At 41.8% G+C, this 18229-nt stretch overlaps 1 protein-coding gene across 1 annotated transcript; it reads right to left on the bottom strand.

The window, feature by feature from the left end:
- Positions 1–1434: 1434 nt before the first annotated feature.
- On the bottom strand, positions 1435–18005 carry PRR14L (proline rich 14 like). Its single transcript, XM_084272034.1, has 9 exons — positions 17965–18005; positions 16069–16578; positions 14466–14547; positions 7909–13582; positions 4578–4634; positions 3629–3797; positions 3240–3346; positions 2446–2517; positions 1435–1787 (listed from the first exon to the last, which is right to left on the bottom strand). Exons 2-9 carry the CDS (start codon positions 16531–16533, stop codon positions 1511–1513), a joined length of 6903 nt encoding a protein of 2300 aa, XP_084128160.1. The 5' UTR covers positions 16534–16578; positions 17965–18005; the 3' UTR covers positions 1435–1510.
- Between the last annotated feature and the right edge of the window lie 224 nt (positions 18006–18229).

The raw sequence follows: 18229 nt of genomic DNA, 5'->3' as shown, positions 1-18229 counted from the left end.
TTTTGAGTTTTCTGTTCAGTCAGTGACAGAGCAACGGAATAGAACGATGGTATTTTTAGTCCTGCATTTATTAGGTCTTTACTAAAAATACCCACCCACTAGATATTTGCTCATTTTGCAGGTAAATAGAAACTCTTCTATATGGGTAGGTAAATAAGAAAGTGCAAGTTTCAAGTGACAAGTGAAAGAAAGAACAGACTAACTAAATTTGAGCATCACAGCAATGACAGCTTGGCCTGAATAACTTCTATAGGCACTAAAGGACAGAAATTACCTGAACTGCAGCTAGCATTCATTTTGAATTATGCTTCAAGTAAGTTTAACAGAAGTTATCCCAGAAAGAAGCTTTCTTCCTGCAAAAGGTATAGCTGAGAAATTGCCCAGTGCTGCATCAGATAATTAAAAATGGCATTACATAATGAAAAAATATTAAGACTTTTTATTCTAGGAGGCTCTTTGTACAACACCGTTATGTACAAGAGTGCTGTACAGAGAATACCTAATTATGAGCTACACGAATTGTAAATCTAAAATGGCAAAAGATGGAAAAAAGTGGTTTATTGTGACATTTAAATCAAGTCAGTATTTTTACTGAAATTTAAATCACTTAAAAATGAGTCTTAAATATTTTGCTGGTGTTCTCTGTGTGCAGCAGCTCAGCTCAGTTAAATAAAACCCTCTACTTACATATCTTGCAGCCCAAACATCCTCGTGGGCCAATTATCTTTTCCTCTGGAGAAGAGGTTGGCATTGGCCAAGTAGGCAAAAATACTATTTGGGAAAAATTAGTACTGGGCACAATTGTTTTCTTAAAATATTACCCTTTTTTTTTTTGAGCTCAATCCTGTTACAAGGTGTCCTCATGCAGCAAATAAACAAACATATACAAAGTGCAAGTTATTTAAGCCCCAAGTTACCTGGGGCTTCTGCTGCCTGAAGCCAGGAAGGGCACAGAAACTCAGAAGGAACCTTCTAAGTAAATAGAAGGAAGAAACGATTGAAAGCAAACCCAGACAGCTACTTTTAATTATTAAAAAGTTAGTGGTATATCAAGAACGTGTTTGCTAGAATTCACCTTTATCTTCTGTCAGGTTGTTCAAAATAGCCATTACAGTAACAACAGCAGACTCAAATGTGCAAACGATGTGGAGTACAGAGTTCTAGCATCACTGAAGGTGCTCTACTTCCCCCTTTAACTCCTACTCTACCCCAAAAAGGTATTTAAAAATAATAAAATGTTAGCAGTAATTTCCAGAGGTTGGGGAAGGAATGGTAAATGGTACGTGGCTGTGTTACACTCACACAGGGACCTAAACAAATCCCTCCAGTAGCATTTAAAAAAAAATAAAATAGCACCTTAAAGAGAGAACAGCCAAAAACTCATCATCAGGTATTAGAGCAGGGTGGTAGAGTAACGTATGAAGAAGTCAGTAGATTATTTTTTTTTTACCCCCAACAGGACTAAAATACTACAGGAGCCAACTGGACCATTTTTAGCTAAGTGGCTCCCTCAGATGCTAGAATCCTGCTCCTGCTCCATCTCCCTTGCAAAATAGGCTTCAAGGTCCATTAGCTTCTGACTCAGAAGAGCATCTAACTCTGCACTCTGCAGTGCAGCCTTTTTTGCTCGGGTGAAGCTACCCACTGCTGTGATTTTGCCTCGTGTCTTCCTCTTCCGGGGAAGAGTAAAGTCCTGGAACTCCAGGATCCGCTTTCTTTTCTGCTGGCTGACAGAAATCAAACGTCCATTCTTCTCCTTGGGCTCTTCAAAGATTGTTTCTAAGCTCCTGGTAAAAGCAAAAGATAGAACTCTGAATAGTCAGGAAACAGTTAACCACCTTACAAGGACAGGGAGACTGGTGGGTTTCATAATCCAAATAAACACACTTCTAACTTCCACCCTTTTATAGTCCCTTCACACCTCTAGTAACCCACACCTACCCACAGCTCACGCCTCCTACAACTGGGCTTTACTGCTCAACAATCAATCTGTTACTGGTGCATTGACGTTTGGGTTGAATCTCTATGGATATTTCACTTTAAATGCACACTTAGAAAATCTTTATTTCATGGAAGAACTAGATTAGAACATTAGCAACAATGTAGCAGGCATGATAACTGCACTATACTTGATGACACAGTTATTCTTAGCATTGTAAATAATATTTACTTGCCTTTAAATTTTTAGAAAGTACTGGGCTTGGATGGAGGCTGGAATGAACAAGTAATGAAAAATATGCAAATCCATACTTAAAGAGCTGCAAATTCTTAGTTCATATTCTATTTCACTGCTTCCTATCCATTTCCATACAATTTTTGAACTAACTTTCTCTACCACCTTTAACTACAGCAGTTTTAAAAATGTATCACCCTCTTGGGTTACAGACACCTTTAATCTCTCTCTCTGCCCATGTAATTTACAATTCATTAGGAAGCAGAACCAACCTGGCTGGAGGAGGGGATTTATAGTTCTTGTTTGTGTAAATTTCTTCTAAACTAAATTCTTTCTTCTTAAGCCTGAAAAAGTAATGAACAAAATCAAGAAAGAGAAATTTCAAAACTACCTCTCTTCACAACAATCAGATTTACTAGAAACAAGTATGGTCGGTGCTCTATGCTTAAATGCAGATTAACATTTCACCTCTTGAGACTCATTTTAAAAGTTAGCTCTTTTGTGCTTTGCAAACAAAAGACTAGATGGCTGAATGGAAAAGCTTTATCAATATCTGCTCCTGTGATTGATTGCCCACATTGACACTGAACTAGTATTCCCCTAAGATCGTACACCACTAACAAAAACTGTGAAGAACTCCAACATAAATTGTATCAACAGAAGTTCCTAACAGATCCCTTCACCTCACACTGCATCACACAATGACTTCTTTTCAACGTATGTTTATCACTATCAACTTTCTTCTTTAGAAAAAACATTCCATTTCAGTTTAGATTTTCACATTTTGCCTAGAACCCAGCCAGTACTTCATATCCCACAGTCCTTCATTTATCCTGGCTCACTTGAAAAAAGTTATGTTCAAAGACTAATTTCTTTCTTCAGCCTTTTATACAGCTGATAGAGCTGTGCCAGTCTTTTCTCATAGAGGAAGCAAACGTCAGACATCACTCAACTGGGAGGGTGCAACATACTGATGATAAGAGAAGCATTTATTGAAATGATGGCATTATTCAGGAAATGTAAGCAAAAAAAGCTACTATGAGTCCATTGAAAAGATACTGCTCACCTTTTTGGTTTGGGTAGTCCCATTGGAGTAAGGTTTGGGTCTGGCTTCGGAACAGTTTTCCTGATTCGGATCTGTGAGACTTTCTTTGGCCTCTTTTCTGGCTCAGTCTTAAGGAAAAAAAGAAAAAAAGGGGGGAAAAAAAGTTAAAATGAAGGAGAGACCATGCTAGTCAACAGAATTCCCTTTCCTGTTGAGTATACAGTATCTACAGAATCAACATTCCTCTTTGTTTTTCCACCTCCTTTCTGCTTGAATAGAAGAAAGCAGCAGCACAGACTAGAACTAGCAGCCTGTTTTCTCTTGTCACCTTTAACAATTAGATAATATTCAGCAGAAGCAGCTTCAAGTTCCGGGGAACCAGAAGTCTGAGGTATTGAAAACAAACTCACTTTTTTCAGTTCTGTGTCATCTTGGGATCTAAGACAGGCTGGAACAGAAGCATCAGCCTCATCGAGGGCAGGTACCTGGCGCTCTGATGCTGAAAGCCTTGGGGGAGATGGCAATAATTTTGGAAGTGAGCAAGACTTTGGTAACAGAAGAGGGAATGAAGCTTCCAGGCTGTAACAGAGAAAGAAGGGAACATACATAGATTGATACCCAATTAATGCTGCAACAGCATTCCGTGCTCTCTGGTGGTGGTCCTAAATTGCAGTAATAGGAACTAAAAGCAATGCAGTGCACAGGAACTGCCCAAATAAGCGAGTGAGCACTTTCTCTGCTGCATACATGTAGTCAGTAACTGCTGCAGCCCGCACTGATACTGAAACAAACTGAACTGCCAGTTCAGCTGAACATGTAATTTTAAAGGCAGCCTTTTATTTTTTGTACAGTTAAAGAATTTACAGCTGTATTTAGTAATTACTGATAGAAATTGATTAATCCACCTGTTCTGCATCAAATTTCTTTGACACAACTTATTACTTTGTCTTCACAGATAAATTTAAAATAGTTTTTATGTCTGCGATTCCAACACTGAAAAAGAATGTAAGGAAGTTTCAGCACTTAACATCCAGATGCTCAGACAGAAAGAACATACATCCAAGTAAGGAAATAAACTTCTGAGTTTCCCATATTCATTTCACCATAAGTGGCACAACATGGTTGAAAGTAACAGAATTAACTGTTCTGTGCGGTAATCTATGTGGTGTTCACATTAACGCCCCTCCGCCCTTCTCCATTACATGACCCAGTCAGTTTGCTTCACTATCATTTTAATCAGGAAGCTATTCCTGAAGTGAACTGCCAAAAGCTGAAAGCCAAGATGACATAAGCAACATATTTAGCAGAAAGCTTATGATCCCACTGCTCAGAGTAAGTATCACAGTCCAGGAGACTCACCGGATCTCATGACCTGCAGTCTGTAGCGCTTCAGGTAAGTGCGGTAGCATGGCGTAGCTGGGGCAAAGAGAGAGTGGGAGGGGGGGAAACCAACAAAACCAGACACACAGAAATTAGTTCTATGACATAAAATGATGAGGGAAAAATTATTAGTATGAACTGGCCTGTAAGACAAAAAATGCCAGTTTCAGGAATGCGAATGAAAGACTAAAAGCACACAAGAGCAAGTCCACATTGGCCATTGAGGCTAGGAAATATTGGCGATAGTTTGCTAGGGAAATAGTCCTACTTTCACTTTTAAAAGTGGTAATAATGGAAAGAAGAGTATAGAATGAGAGGGAGACAGTATCAGTCTGAAAGTTGTAATTTTTTGTATGAAAGTCCACATTTCTCGTTCAAAACCCTCATTTTTTTTTAAATTAACCAGAAACCTCAAAGGCTTTGGCTACTAAAAAAAAAGTGCACAGTGGCAGCAGTAACAAGTGAATTCAGGAAGGATTTTCATAAGATTAACTCTCCCTTGTCTCTAACTCCCACAGTCTTTCCATGAGAGTTGATAATTACCATAATTCTATGGCATAAATCACCAGAGTAGCTTGAAGTCCTTTCAAATTAAGCTTTATTTTCAGGCCCACACTATTAATAGCAGGAAAAAACTATCAGTTAGGACAGCTTTTATTACACTGAACAGCAAATCTTCTACTTGCTGTTCTCCCAAATGAACTAAATGTCCTTCACTGTTCTAAAGCAAACAAGTTAGAGCCAAACTGGAATGCTACAAAAATAAATGAATGCCATCCATGCTGGCAAGTACAGACAAGTCCAAATATAAGGAGGTCAGAAAGACCCATTTCTTGTGTTTGCCATTTAATATCAGAATGACAACATGTTATTTCTTTCAGTGTTCCACTCAGTATCCATGCTAGAGGCAGGGCTTACTGTTTTATGCAGTAATAATAATAAAAAATAGTAACGATAATTATTACAGGGAGAGAAAAAGAAACACTTCAGAAATGTTTAATCCAAATAAGCATTAATTAGGAAAAAAAAGTCACTTAAAGAATGCTTTATTACTGGCAGTGGAAGTGACAGAAGGTTTTTAGGCAGGAGAGCTACTCTAGCTCCTTGGTTTGCTGGTTATTAAAAACACAAAGAGGACAGATCAGAAAAATTAATATGTAGCTGGAAGTGATGTTTTAACAATCTTAGTCAAAACAAGCAAATATTTTTGTCATACTGGGAGCTGAAATGCTTTTATACTGCACCAAAGATACTTCTTGTGCTTATACACAGATGTGTATTTCATAGGAGGGATTTTTGAGTACACACAAATTTAACAGACATTTACTGAATTATCCTCTCATTACTGTTGCTGTTAGTCAATTGCTTGATAAGAACAGGTAGTCAATCTTCAGCAAAACGGAATCTAAAATGGTGTTAAACATTTAAAATGTTAGGATTTTGTTCTTTCTATTGGTTTATAGCCAAACCTTTACTATTAATTTTTGCTTAACTGTTTTAGGAATAGAATTTATTTGCTGCACATCTTTAAACTTCTTTTCAACTACTTGCACACTGCAGTAGCTTCACATTAAAGAAAATCTGAGTAGGGGAAAAGAATTAAGCATACCTCAAACACTTACTTGTGAGGTATTCTTGAAAAAACAAAACCAAACCAACAAAACCCCCCATAAAAACCCCACCCCACCAACCAAACAAACCCCAAACCCTGAGTTTTTAGACAATTTTAACTTTGGGTTATTTTTTCACTTGAAATTATAAGGTTTGATTTGGTTTCTCTCCCTTTGGCATAAAGATCATTCACGGCAAAACATCTGATTTTCAAATTACCCTTTACGTCAAGGAATTAAATCCTCTTACACCTTAACTAAGTGGATAGGCTGTAACAAGCTGCCTAGGAGGCTGAAGTATGGGAGAAAACACAAGAGCACAGGTCAGCTCTGACCTCCCAGTCCAACAATAAGATGCCTCAACAATACAAAACAAAAAAGTCACCTCATACCCAGAAGTTAAGGTTGGACAAGGTGTTTGTTTTGGTTTTAAAGAACATTTTAAAATTTAGTGCTCAAACTACAGTTTCCTGGCATAATTACTTCCAGAGTACTGATTTGTAGACTAGGAAATTCAGCCTGATGTATTGGCTCACATGAAATGAAAAAGAATGCAGGTCCAAGAGAATGTGCTGCAAATTTCTCCCTGTGCCGGTATTCAACATCATTCTCTGAGTGCAGACAGCTCCCAGAACAGAACTGCACTTTTATATGCTCACTCACATCTTTGCTAGACCTTAGAATTTATACTAACAAGTAACTTTTAGGTATGTTATCTGTTTATCCAAAGCAAAATGCAGCATCAGTTATCCAGCAAGAGTTATACAGAATGTCAAACTACAACATAACCAAATGCAAGTTCTCTAGAGAGTACCATATGAAAACAAACTTACAAACAAAATCAAACATACTTCTCTCCAGTGCTCATGAGCCTCAACTTTGTCCAGAAATCTCAAGACTCAACTGCCCCAGGTTGCTGAGGCATAAAGGGCAAAATCTGATCACCAACATGCAAGAACCCTGTAACTGAGCTAGGAACCTCTTTTCTCATTCAGCTTCTTAGTAAAAAGATATCAAATGCCAATAGCAAAGTGAAATTAAATATACAGAGTAAATTTCAGTCCTCTTCCCACTCATAACATACACAGGCAAAAATTCATTACCAACCTGAAGTGAAGCTACAGTTGCTTGCACCAACAGTGTATTGGGCACATACTATCCAAAGGCATTGCACATGTAAAGAGGTTTCAATTAGCATAGAATAGTCATGGAACAGAATTAAAAATTTTAACTGGATGCCACTCCCCACCCCTTAGGATTCTTCCTGATCTTGTATTGAGCATTTTACAGTGGTTCCAAGTGGCACTTATGTCTCAGACCTCTGAAAAAAACTTTCCTACCTCAGAAATCCAGTTGCTCTGCAGTCACTCTGAATAGACCTAACGAAGTAGCTCACCTTTCTGCATTATATATTCTGGTGCATGGTGTGTATATTTTGCAAGGGAGAAGAAAATAGAGTTAGCCATTCTAACAAAACAGGATAGTATTACAGAAGTGAAGGCAGATATCTTTAAATTCAGCTAACAGACTGTTCTGTAGGGAAGAATCTTCCATGTTGAGCCATATTTGGAACAGAATGTGTAGATCTGGAACAGGGGAAACTGACCCTCCAGTGCAAGCTGCAGTTACCCTCTCCCTCCCAAAAAGGAGCAAGTACATACCCTATACATATTTAATCTCAGAAATAAGTTGGTTTTTACCTGTTCTCGATGCCCACATTTGGCTGCCACTTGCAGTAACTGGGATGGAGAGGAGTGATTTCGGAGGGACGGGCAGAAGGACCATGCTGACTCCATATGGATAGTACCCTGCCCAGTGAGTATGGCAATGAAGAGACGAGGTCATCTGATACAGAAGTTGGATACCTTGCCCCTTTCAAACCCTGTGCGAATTGTGATATAAGTAGTCTCTGGATGGTAGGAATATGACTGGTTAAGTTTCTTCTTCTTGTCCAAATCCTGTAACATCCAGGGGAAGAAAGTGCTAACACTGTGTGAAGGCCAAGCCTGGAGCAACCTCCTCTTCTTTCAGCTAGAGCATTTCTTCCACGGTCAGGATGAAGGGCAACAGCACTTGGGAGAGAGGAATGCAGCTCATTATCTAGACTGGAATCTTCCTTGAAAGTAGTTGTATCTAAACAGCTTTGAGACAGACGAAAAGAGAAAATCCACTTTGAAGACGGTGCTGGCGTTTCTCCCTCAACTGGTCTGTGATGTACAGAGTGCTGGGATGTAATCCCTGGGAGATCAGGACTGGAGTCCAACATTATGTGAAAAGAAACTGGGAAAACTGGGGTATCCAGGGAAGAGGTTGGAGGCTTGTGGCTCGAGTCTGAAAAAAGTATTTTGGTAGATTCTACAGGATAAAGTGCCAAAGGCTGAAAGCTGAACATCTTGGTGCACCAACTGTCAGCCCAGCGTGAGCGTAAGTTCCTGTTAATGCAAGAAAAGGCTTCCAATAGATTCTTACATCTGCGTTGGCTGCACCACTCAGCCACTGGGAGAATTTCAGAAGAATATGGCAGAGGTTCTAAGTCCTGGATGCCTTTGGCAGGTGCCAGGAGTTTGCTAGCCACTGCAGACAGCTCCCCCAGCAATGCTGGTTCTTTGGTACGTTTTCTGAATTTCAAGCGGTTCAGCAGACTGCAACTCTTGGCCCTCTGCCCTGGCACGTGCACAAACCTCGTGGCTGTTGCTGTTTCCATTGGTGGTGCTTTACGTGGAAAGTACAAAGATTTGAGAAGTGTGTTTTCCTGCTTAGGGGGTAATTCTGGGGGAATCTCACAAAAAGGTGAACTTCTACTTTTTCTGCCTCTTCCTACAGCTTTTAGCTGATGTGTCACGGGAACATTTTTGCACGCCCTTCCAGGCTGTCTTTTTAGTGGAAGAGGTCCTCTTGGTTTTTTTTTAATTCCAAAGGCACCAGGGATTTCTTCATAACCTAAATTAAGGTTCAGGTTTTCCATTTCTGAATCCTGAGTCTTCAAAAACTGTGAACTAATAATATCTGTGGTAATCTTTGGCCTTTTGACTTCTTGTAAAGTGCTATGTGGTTCATTTTCACTGCTTCTGACGGCAAAAGTCTCCTCTGAAGGACTTTTTCCTGCTGTCACTAGCTCATCTGAAGAGCTGCGTAAGAGATCAGAACTGTGTGACATACTTGGTTGCAGAGTCATTTTTGCTTTCTCTGGATATTCTGACTTGTGTTCCTGTTGTGCCTTGTCTGACAGATGTACTTCCACCTTCTTCTTTCGTTTAAGTACCTTACATTTCTCTGTTTGATCAAGTTTCACTGAACTTAAAGCCTCATTTTCCTTGCAAACAGAATGAGTTGGTGTAGTGGGCTGCCCTTCTGTCATCTCCTTTATATTATCTTTGCTCTGCACATTTGATTTGTAAGGCACATCTGCTTCACTGCAAACCCCAGAGTTTGGGGATGATTCTTTGCAATTGTTTGATAACATACTCACACATGGGTAAAGTGTGGGTGTTGTATTACACTGCAATTCTGGTGAAGCTTCTGCATCAGACACATCTTCAGCTTGACAACCACACAGAGTTTCTGAAAGCAGACTGGTACCTGTTAAGTGTTTGAGCTTCGTAGTAGTTTTTCTTTCTTTTGAAAGATTATTTAGGTTAGATCTTGGGACTCCTTCCAAAACTTTTTCATTATTCTCAGTACTGAGAGAGAGTGTTTTGCTACCAGACTCTTTTGAATCTTTCAACAATGCCCACAGACAATCTTCTCCATCAAGGAAACAATCTACAGGCAACTTTACTCTAGAATTTACTTCTCTTCCCATCTCCTCTTCTACTGATGTATTCTCTCCACAGTGAGTACTTTTTGGTAAGCTCATATCCATGTTTTTTACATGTGGCCTGCTGCACCACTCATCTCTCAGACTTTCTTTGCTGTGTGCACAAACTCTTGAGCTGTTTGCACCTTTCAGAAGGCTAGCTGCTGTTTCATTCCCTGAAGATGAAACCTCAGTATTGCTGGCTTTTCTTTCAACAGAAAGAGGTTTTGTCACTGAAGAATCTCTGCTGAGAACTGCAGCTGAAGACAAATCACAATTATCTGTTTGTGTATTCTCACATGACACACAGAGCTTTTCTTTCTCAGGCACAGAGATTCCCAAGCTCAGAGCTGACAGTGTTTCTGGATCCACCTGAGTCTCATTAAAAGATTCTTGGATGTCACATTTTCCAAGATGGGATGTACCCATACCCTTTTGAACATCAGTTTCTTTATCAGGCTCAATCCTTAACTGCGAGACAGTGTTGACTGGCTTAATTCTCACATTTCTTTCGTTTCCTGTCTCTGAAAGCACATTCACAATTGATGAGAAGGGCAAAAATTGGGCACTAACATTTTCTGGGTCCTCCACCTCCTTCATCTTTGGCAAAGATTGCTGCATTTTGTTTCCTGCAAACACGACCTTTGCTTTCTCCCTTGCACATCTCATGGAGCAGGCATGCTGTGAGCAATGCGATTTGCTACCAGAAAAGCTTTCTTCAGGAATTTCTTTATCTTCTCTTTCACATCCATTCTTGTATTCTTTTAGTTTGGTTGTCTTCTCCTCAATTACATCACTGACCAAGCCCATGTATCCTGAACCATCATCAATTTTTGCACCATTTAAAGAGTCCAAATCAACTACATTCTCTTTTGGAGTTCCTTGAAAACTGTTTGCTCTTGTGCATTTCTGAACTAACAGAGGCAGGTCACCAGTTTGTAACAGTAACTCTTCACTGTGACTAGAGCCAATTGCCATTTTGGTTTCTTCCACAGAAGTAGCTGTAGTTTGTAAGCTGGTGTTTCGTTGATTGTTTAAACATTCTAAAAACTGCTTGCTGCCTGGAACTGGGCCATCAAACTCACTCCCATGTGCAAGACACTGATTTTCCACTGGACAAAGGGTGTTTTCTGTTTGGCTAGCGTGTTGTGTTGGAATATTCACGCTGCTGAGCAACGGACACGTATCACAGACTGAAGCACTACACCCGGAGCGACTGGCTGAGAGCGATGACACTTCTTTCTTCTCATACGTGCCTACTTCTCTCTTCTTTGGGCCTAATAGAGAGTTGCAAAATCCAAAATTATGAACATAGTTTTTTTTGTTCAAATATCTGACTTTTAGCTGTTCACTAGTCTTATTTCTCTGATGGCCTTCAGGAGCCTTTGGAGGATCCACAGTTCTTAGCTTATCAAATTCATTTGTCTGGAGAACACACCTGCAGATTTGTTCTTTCAACTCATCTCTGTCACAAACAATTTCATGGCCATCTGTTACTTTACAAAGCTCAAATTGTTTCACAACCTCCATAGTCTTACTTGAAATCTCATCTCCTACCAAGGTAGCGACAGACTTCTCTGCAGTGTAAGTTGAGCAAAGCCTGTTTTTTGCTGTGGAAATGTTATTTATCCCATGCAGATCTACACCTCTGTCACTCGAGTCATCTTCACAAGGAAGAGATCCATATGCCAAAGGGAAGTGTGTTTCTGGAAAGATGATTGCCTTCTTTCTCTTACATCCAGCTGAAACTTCTCCTTCCAATTTATCATTTTCTTCAATATTCTTATCAACCTCAGCATTAAAAAAATGGCTGTTCACAAGAACATCATCCACATGTGTACTCCCTGATAAAACACAGGAAGTTCTGGCAGCTGGATGCTGGTCTTTTATTCTCTGCGTATTAGAATTCCACATGTCACTATGTTCATTTTCTAAACCAGTGACCACAATCTCTGCATTTCCCACTGAAGACTTAGTGTTCTTTTGGGAAATTTTGCTTGTCATAATAGGGTTATCAGAAGTCCTTACCGAAGACTTGAATTTGTCTTTATGAAGCACAATTTCAGTGATTAGTTCCCCTGTTGTTTCAGAAGCACCAACTGGCTCCTTTCCAGACAGATTATCCTCAGCCTTGTCCCTGCTTGAAACTTTATTAACGAGAGAAGGAGGACACTCATTACAATGAGGTTCTCTTGATTTTTTTGCAACAGGAGGTAGAGGTACATTTTGTGTATAAATCAAGTAAGTTTCTTTGCCAGTGGACAAGCTACTGTTCCCATTAGCCTCTGTACCTTCAACTACACTGCCAGCCAACTCTTCAGATGTATTGCTTTCAGATTCCTTTTCAAGCAGGGGTGCCTCAAGTGAGCCTTTTTCTAGCTTGATACTAACATCCAGACAGCTGTGGCTACCAGGAGGAGAAATTTTACTTGACACATTATAAAAGCATCTTTCTATCTGCCCGATTTCACGGGAGGCAGTGTTGCTCACTTTCATCAACAGACTATTTTCTTTTATATCATCCTTGCATAGATCACTGACAGAGAATCGATGCTGGTCCTTTTTCAAGTCACCACCTTCCGATGGGACCATTTTCAATTTTTCTTTTAAGACCTCCTCAGAAGATGAAGCAACAGAACCACAATCTGAAGAATGACAATGCTCAGAATTAGCACCCTCTTGAGCTTCAGGACAGCTACCAGCTTCAACGTTATGTCCCACAGCAATTTTTCTCCGGACTTCAGCAGCCTCTTCAAATTCAGAGCTGTATGATTTCCCTACACTAGCACACACTTCCCTGCGATCAACTGTAGCACCAGATACTTCTTCACTCCTTACCACTGCGATCTGCTCTACTGGTATGGATGTGGAGGCTTGGTTTTCTACAAACCCAGTTCCATGACCATAATCACTCTGACTTTGTATGTTTTCAGGCAGATACTTTTTTGGGCATTCATTGATACTTCCATGGACTGCAGCACTATTGTTTCCTAGTGGCATATTTCTAAAGTCCAGATAACAGATACTTTTCAAAATGGAACTTTTTCTGGAGAGTGTTCTACAAATTTCTGCTGCTGCTGACCTATGAGGTTCATTACATTTAGGTACAGGACTTGTACAGAAGTCATGAGCATTGTTTTCTTCATCCTGCTGATAAGCCTGGCAATTAGCAAGCGATGTACTGAATTCATCAACAGGATTTTGTCTCGGTAACTTTTCTTCTCTAGTGTCCAAAACAGATTCACCATTACCAGCTGTTCTCAATGGCACAGCAGTAGGGGCTCTCAATGCATTAGGTTTGTTTGCTTGCTGGGGATGCTCTGTAGACAATTCAACATCTGTGACTTTTAAAGGCTCTAAAAAATTTATCACACTGGTTTCTGAAACCCCAGCTCTGGCCACAACTGTGTCTATGTCTGTGCATTCATTGCTCTCATGCAGAAAACCTTTACTCACTCTGTCATTCCTGTATCCTGCTTTGCTAAATATTCTAGCCCCATCAGCCTTCATACCTTGTATGTCTTCAGTGAGCTTTGGAAGAGTTTCAGCTGTCACCTGAACATTTGCTTGATTTTCTTCTGCATAAGACAAAATAAAGCAGATCAGAACCATTTATGGAATTCAGAAGGCACTCAGCTTACAACATCCCTTTTGGTGTTGTGCATCATATTGTGTACAGTGTTTGTAGAAGTGAGAGCTGATGCTCGGCATTTTTGTAAGTTATCCATGGGCAGACAATGTACATCTCATTCTCTCCAGGCAATTATGATTATTAATAAGCTTTTTGTAAAATCCTGAAGAAGCTACTAATTAAAAACATTACAGTTACTGTAGAATAGCTGCATATTCAAAACTTTATAGGGAACACAGTTGCTCAGACTCCCACAGATCTTTTTCATGTTTTCCGATTCCCTTCTTCAACTTCAGTTTTGGTTATGAGAGCAAGAAGAGAAAGAAAATAATTACTAGATGCAGGCAAAGTGACCAAAGCATGTGGAGCTAGATTATTTCAGACCATAATGAAATCAAGGGTTAATTTTCTTGTCCTCTTTCTTTAGATTCTGCACTTTTTGTTTTCTAGAACATCAGAAAGTGCATAAGTTGTACTTTTTCACATCTTTCCTATTACTGCTCTCATATAACCCAACTTCAAAGCAATGGGAAATGCAAAACATGGGCTATTAATTACACCTTCTGCTTTGGGGTAAAGAAGTATTCAAAGTAAAAAACTACAACATGTCTTATACATAAAAGTTTGTATCTCATTCAGAAAGGTACATGTGGTATCAGAAAAAAGCAGAGGATTAAGTTCTCATATTGTTCTACCTATGTGGGGTAATAGTTCCTACTGTAAAGCAAAATAAGTGAGCTCTCCTACAATCACTCATCAATTTTAAGGTACACAAAAGAAACCTGGGAGAGAAGTGGGAGTAGATAGGGATGTACAACTAAAATATGCACCTGAGTTCTTCAGGGATCCCAGGATTTCAGTGCAACAGGTTCTCAAAGACCTCACCTCAGGCTGGTTTGAGCAAGGGTCCTCCTGAAACAAGACAGAAATATTAGTGGAGACTGATTTGTTTTCTGAAACATTTAGCATGTTTAGGGACTGCACTTGCTCAGCTAGGCTTGTTCTGAGCAAGAAAACCACTAAGAAACCTCAGAACACATCAGCCCTTGCACAGAGGCAGCCTTGCAGTGCCAGTGCCTCCACAAGCACCTATCACAGAATCTCTAGGTTGGAAAAGACCTTTGAGATCATCGAGTCCAACCATCACCATCTTCTCACCGTTAAACAACAGTGCATCCAGCAACGATTTGTATGTAGCAGCAATGAAGTCTTGCAATGCAAACAGCTAACAGGTAAGCTGCTTAAAATGCAAACTGCTGCAAATTTGATGTAGAAGTGTAATTCAGCCTCCAAGCCTCTCTCATACTCCCAAACCATTGCTGTAAACCTCTGGCAAGAGGCACACTTTTTCTCATCTTTATCAGAATTTGCCTTCTACCGTTCCTCCCCTTGCTTCAAAAACAAACCCAGGAACAGATGACCTTGGGCTACTTGCAAAAAAACCCCAACAAACCCAAGCCAGACCAACCCAAAGCTCCCCAACCAAACTACCTGCATTTTGAAATTGGTAAAAATTCATCTTGGTTAACTGAATGACTACAGAAAATTTTATGAATTTTGTTTTCACAGACTTTCAAATCAAACATATCAAAATCCAGAGGTAAAACCACAAAGTATTTTAGTATTATACATCATCCAGTAATTAATGTAAAACACACATCTATGCAGCTTATCCAGGCGTTTCCTGGCTGGTATGTATTCAGTTGCAATACTTTATTTCTCCCTGATGCTCTTTTGAGACGTTTGAAAACTACATACAAACTAAAGAAAACTGATCAAGAAAGTCACTAAAATATCTCAATTTTTAAATACAGTGTTTTAAACACAGTATTCTTTAGCACATTTTTCAGCAGCCTGTGTCCAGAAATGACTTAATCATCAGGGTTTGCTAGAGGGGAGGTAAAAAAAGAGCTACGCCCATGTGAGTCTCTTGTTTTGAAATAGGAGATTAAGAGTGGGTTCCTCTCTAATGACAAATGATAATTCTAAAAATTAAGAATAATTTTTACTTTGAGATTAAAAACTGAAATACTGAACCAGAGCTACCTGGAGCATTATAATACTATGACCAGGCTGAAATAACTGTTATTTCACAGTTAGTAACTTGACAGGGGATGATGGTACCAGTAGAACATGCTGTACCCACAGAACATGGATACAGGCAAAGAGCTTTTTAGTCACCAGTCACTTTTGTTCTTCAGTCTCTTACATAGCTGCCTCACACCATCCCATTAAAGTGAGAATAAAGCCTGGTATTTTAAAATACTGTTGGCTTCCTGAGGTATAGTCTAATTTTTCACTGCAGCTGTGCTAATCCAAATTATGTCACACATGCCTGAAGACACAGAAACCCCCCGGACAAACACCTCTGCCTTGGCATTCTAACCCTAAACTCAAAATACCATGCAAGGATGAATTTTTGCATTTGCTTACTTGTTTTGAGCAACTTTCCCCAGGTGTTACAGCACAGCAATCAGCATGATGCCCCTCAGCATCTTGTGTCTCTGTGTCTTCTTCCTGGTATCCATCCTTACAACAGTCCAAATCCCTGAAGTTTGTTTTTTTGTTTCTCTCATTCTCTTCAAGGTCTCCAGCTTTTAGTAATTCTTCAGTGAGGGATTCTGCTGGCCCATGAGAAATCACCTCGAGTGTATCATTCAAATCCTCTGTCTTCTGGCAAAGGTTTTCTGCTCCAGAAGTCCTACAGAGCTCAGCTGACAGACCATCACTGCGCGCTAGCACAGGCGTGGGTACATCCGATTTTGCATCTAATCCAACATGAGGCTCCGATACGGCCATAAGTTCAGTGGAGACGCTCTCTGGCAGTCCAGTGTACAACTCCTCCAGTACAGCAGAGGCAGAAGAATCAAGGAGAGATTCCACCCCAGTTGATAGCATCAGGGCAGCTGAAGATCGGTTGGCCTGAACTTTTCACAGTTTACCCTAAAAACAAAAGCACCGTTACATCAATGGACATAGGAGTCATCTCTAGATTATTTTTTTTTAAAAAAGCTTCCTTCTTCAAGATTAAAGCAAGAAAGGTACTTCCATGTAAGTTTTAAAGAAAGAAGGTGAGAATGTTTTGAGTATCTAAGCCAATGCTTCATTAGCCAAAGAAGAGAGCACAGATAAATAGGTATTCTCAAGCCTCATTTCCACATTCAAACCTCTCCCTGCAGACAGAACCTCATCTTCTGGAAAACCTCAAAAGAGACTACAAAGCAAATTGCTAGGGCCTGTATGAGACATCCTACTCCTTAGCTGAAACTAAAGCATCATTTGATAATTTGTTTTCCTGCGTTTTTCTTTATTTTCTAATCTTTGGGGTGAAAAAAAGCCCCTCAAAACTTTTCATCTTATCCTTCCTGTGCTGAAGGAACACTTTCTAAGACATCCCCCAGCATGCACTGTGCCTCACTGCTTCTCCCATCCAAGTATAGGATGTGTCGTGCCAACGCCGCTTTTCCACAGAGCCCTGGTACTGATGTTGGGATGCTCCAGCCCAGAACTGAAGGCACTGCTCCCTGGCAGGCTGCTTTGCCAGCGAGGTCACACAGCACCACGCACATGACAGTGGAGAGGAGTTCCTGCCGACCTGACACAAGCGCCGTCAAGGAAAACCCTGATGTGAAAACGCTACAACCTCATGGCTCCTGAAGACAGGCACGAACAGGGATGGCCATGGCAGGGTTTTACAGAACCACCAGTCGCTCCATTTACAAACCCACGGGCTTATTAACCCAGCATTGATCTTCCTGCTCCCCAAGCAGGACCAGCCTAGAGAGGCTTCACCTGGCCTGGCCTTACAGGAACACGCGAGAACAACGATCGCCTTCCGAGCGCCGCTGCCTAATCCCCGCGGCGGTGCGGGAGCGCTCCTTTGTTCCAAGCGGCGCCGACAGCCTCTGCCCCGAGCCTTCCTTCGAGGCGGAGACGCCCGCTTCGACCGCGGACAGCGGCGGCCCGACGGAGGAGAGATCCGCTACGCCCGTCCCCGATGTGCCGCTCCCGCCCCGAGGCAGCGCAGCGGAGGAGGCCGCCGTTCTCGGTAATTATACAACCGCCGGTGCCCGCCGGCCCCGCCGCTGCCTCCCGCGGTGCCGGCACGGAGCGGGCTCGGTCCCGCAGAGCCCCCGCCCCGTCACGCCCGGGCAGGGCAGGGCAGTCCCTCCCGGCAGCGACTCGCCCCCCGCCGCGCCCCAGGGTGCCGCTGCCGGCTCCCAACCGCCGCCGGCCGAGGCGGGGCCGCACCGGCGACCCCTCTTCAGCAGCGCGGCGGCCCGCACCTCCGCGGAGCCACCGCGCCGCCCCGAGCTCGCCTCCCACTACCTTAGCGGCAGCAGCCGCCAACCCCGCTCCGCCGCGCCGTGTCGCGCCGCCCGCCGCCTCCCTCTGCGGTCACATCACTTCCTCATCCGGGCCAGCCGCCCGCCCGCCCGCCCGCTCTGCGCGCCTGGCCCAGACGGCCTTCGCTGCGGCCCCGCCTCCAGGGCCCGGCCCGCGCCTTCCCACCCGCCTCGGCGGCGGGTCTTGCGTGGCGTGACGCGACGCGCCGCGACGCGACGCGCGTGTGGTGCCTCCCCGGCCCCGGATG

This window comes from Gallinula chloropus, assembly GCF_964237585.1.
Source record: "Gallinula chloropus genome assembly, chromosome: 17".
Classification (NCBI taxonomy): Eukaryota; Metazoa; Chordata; class Aves; order Gruiformes; family Rallidae; genus Gallinula; species Gallinula chloropus.
This window is presented reverse-complemented; position numbering and strand designations above follow the sequence as displayed.

What these genes read in the sequence shown, in the direction of transcription:
- PRR14L (XM_084272034.1), bottom strand. Translation starts at nt 16,533, where the DNA reads ATGCTATCAACTGGGGTGGAATCTCTCCTTGATTCTTCTGCCTCTGCT. An exon ending in ACTGCAGGTCATGAGATCCG is followed by an intron (nt 3,798 to 4,577) that starts GTGAGTCTCCTG and finishes TCTCTGTTACAG; the next exon opens with CCTGGAAGCTTCATTCCCTC. An exon ending in AAATCCCCTCCTCCAGCCAG is followed by an intron (nt 1,788 to 2,445) that starts GTTGGTTCTGCT and finishes TGCTTTTACCAG; the next exon opens with GAGCTTAGAAACAATCTTTG.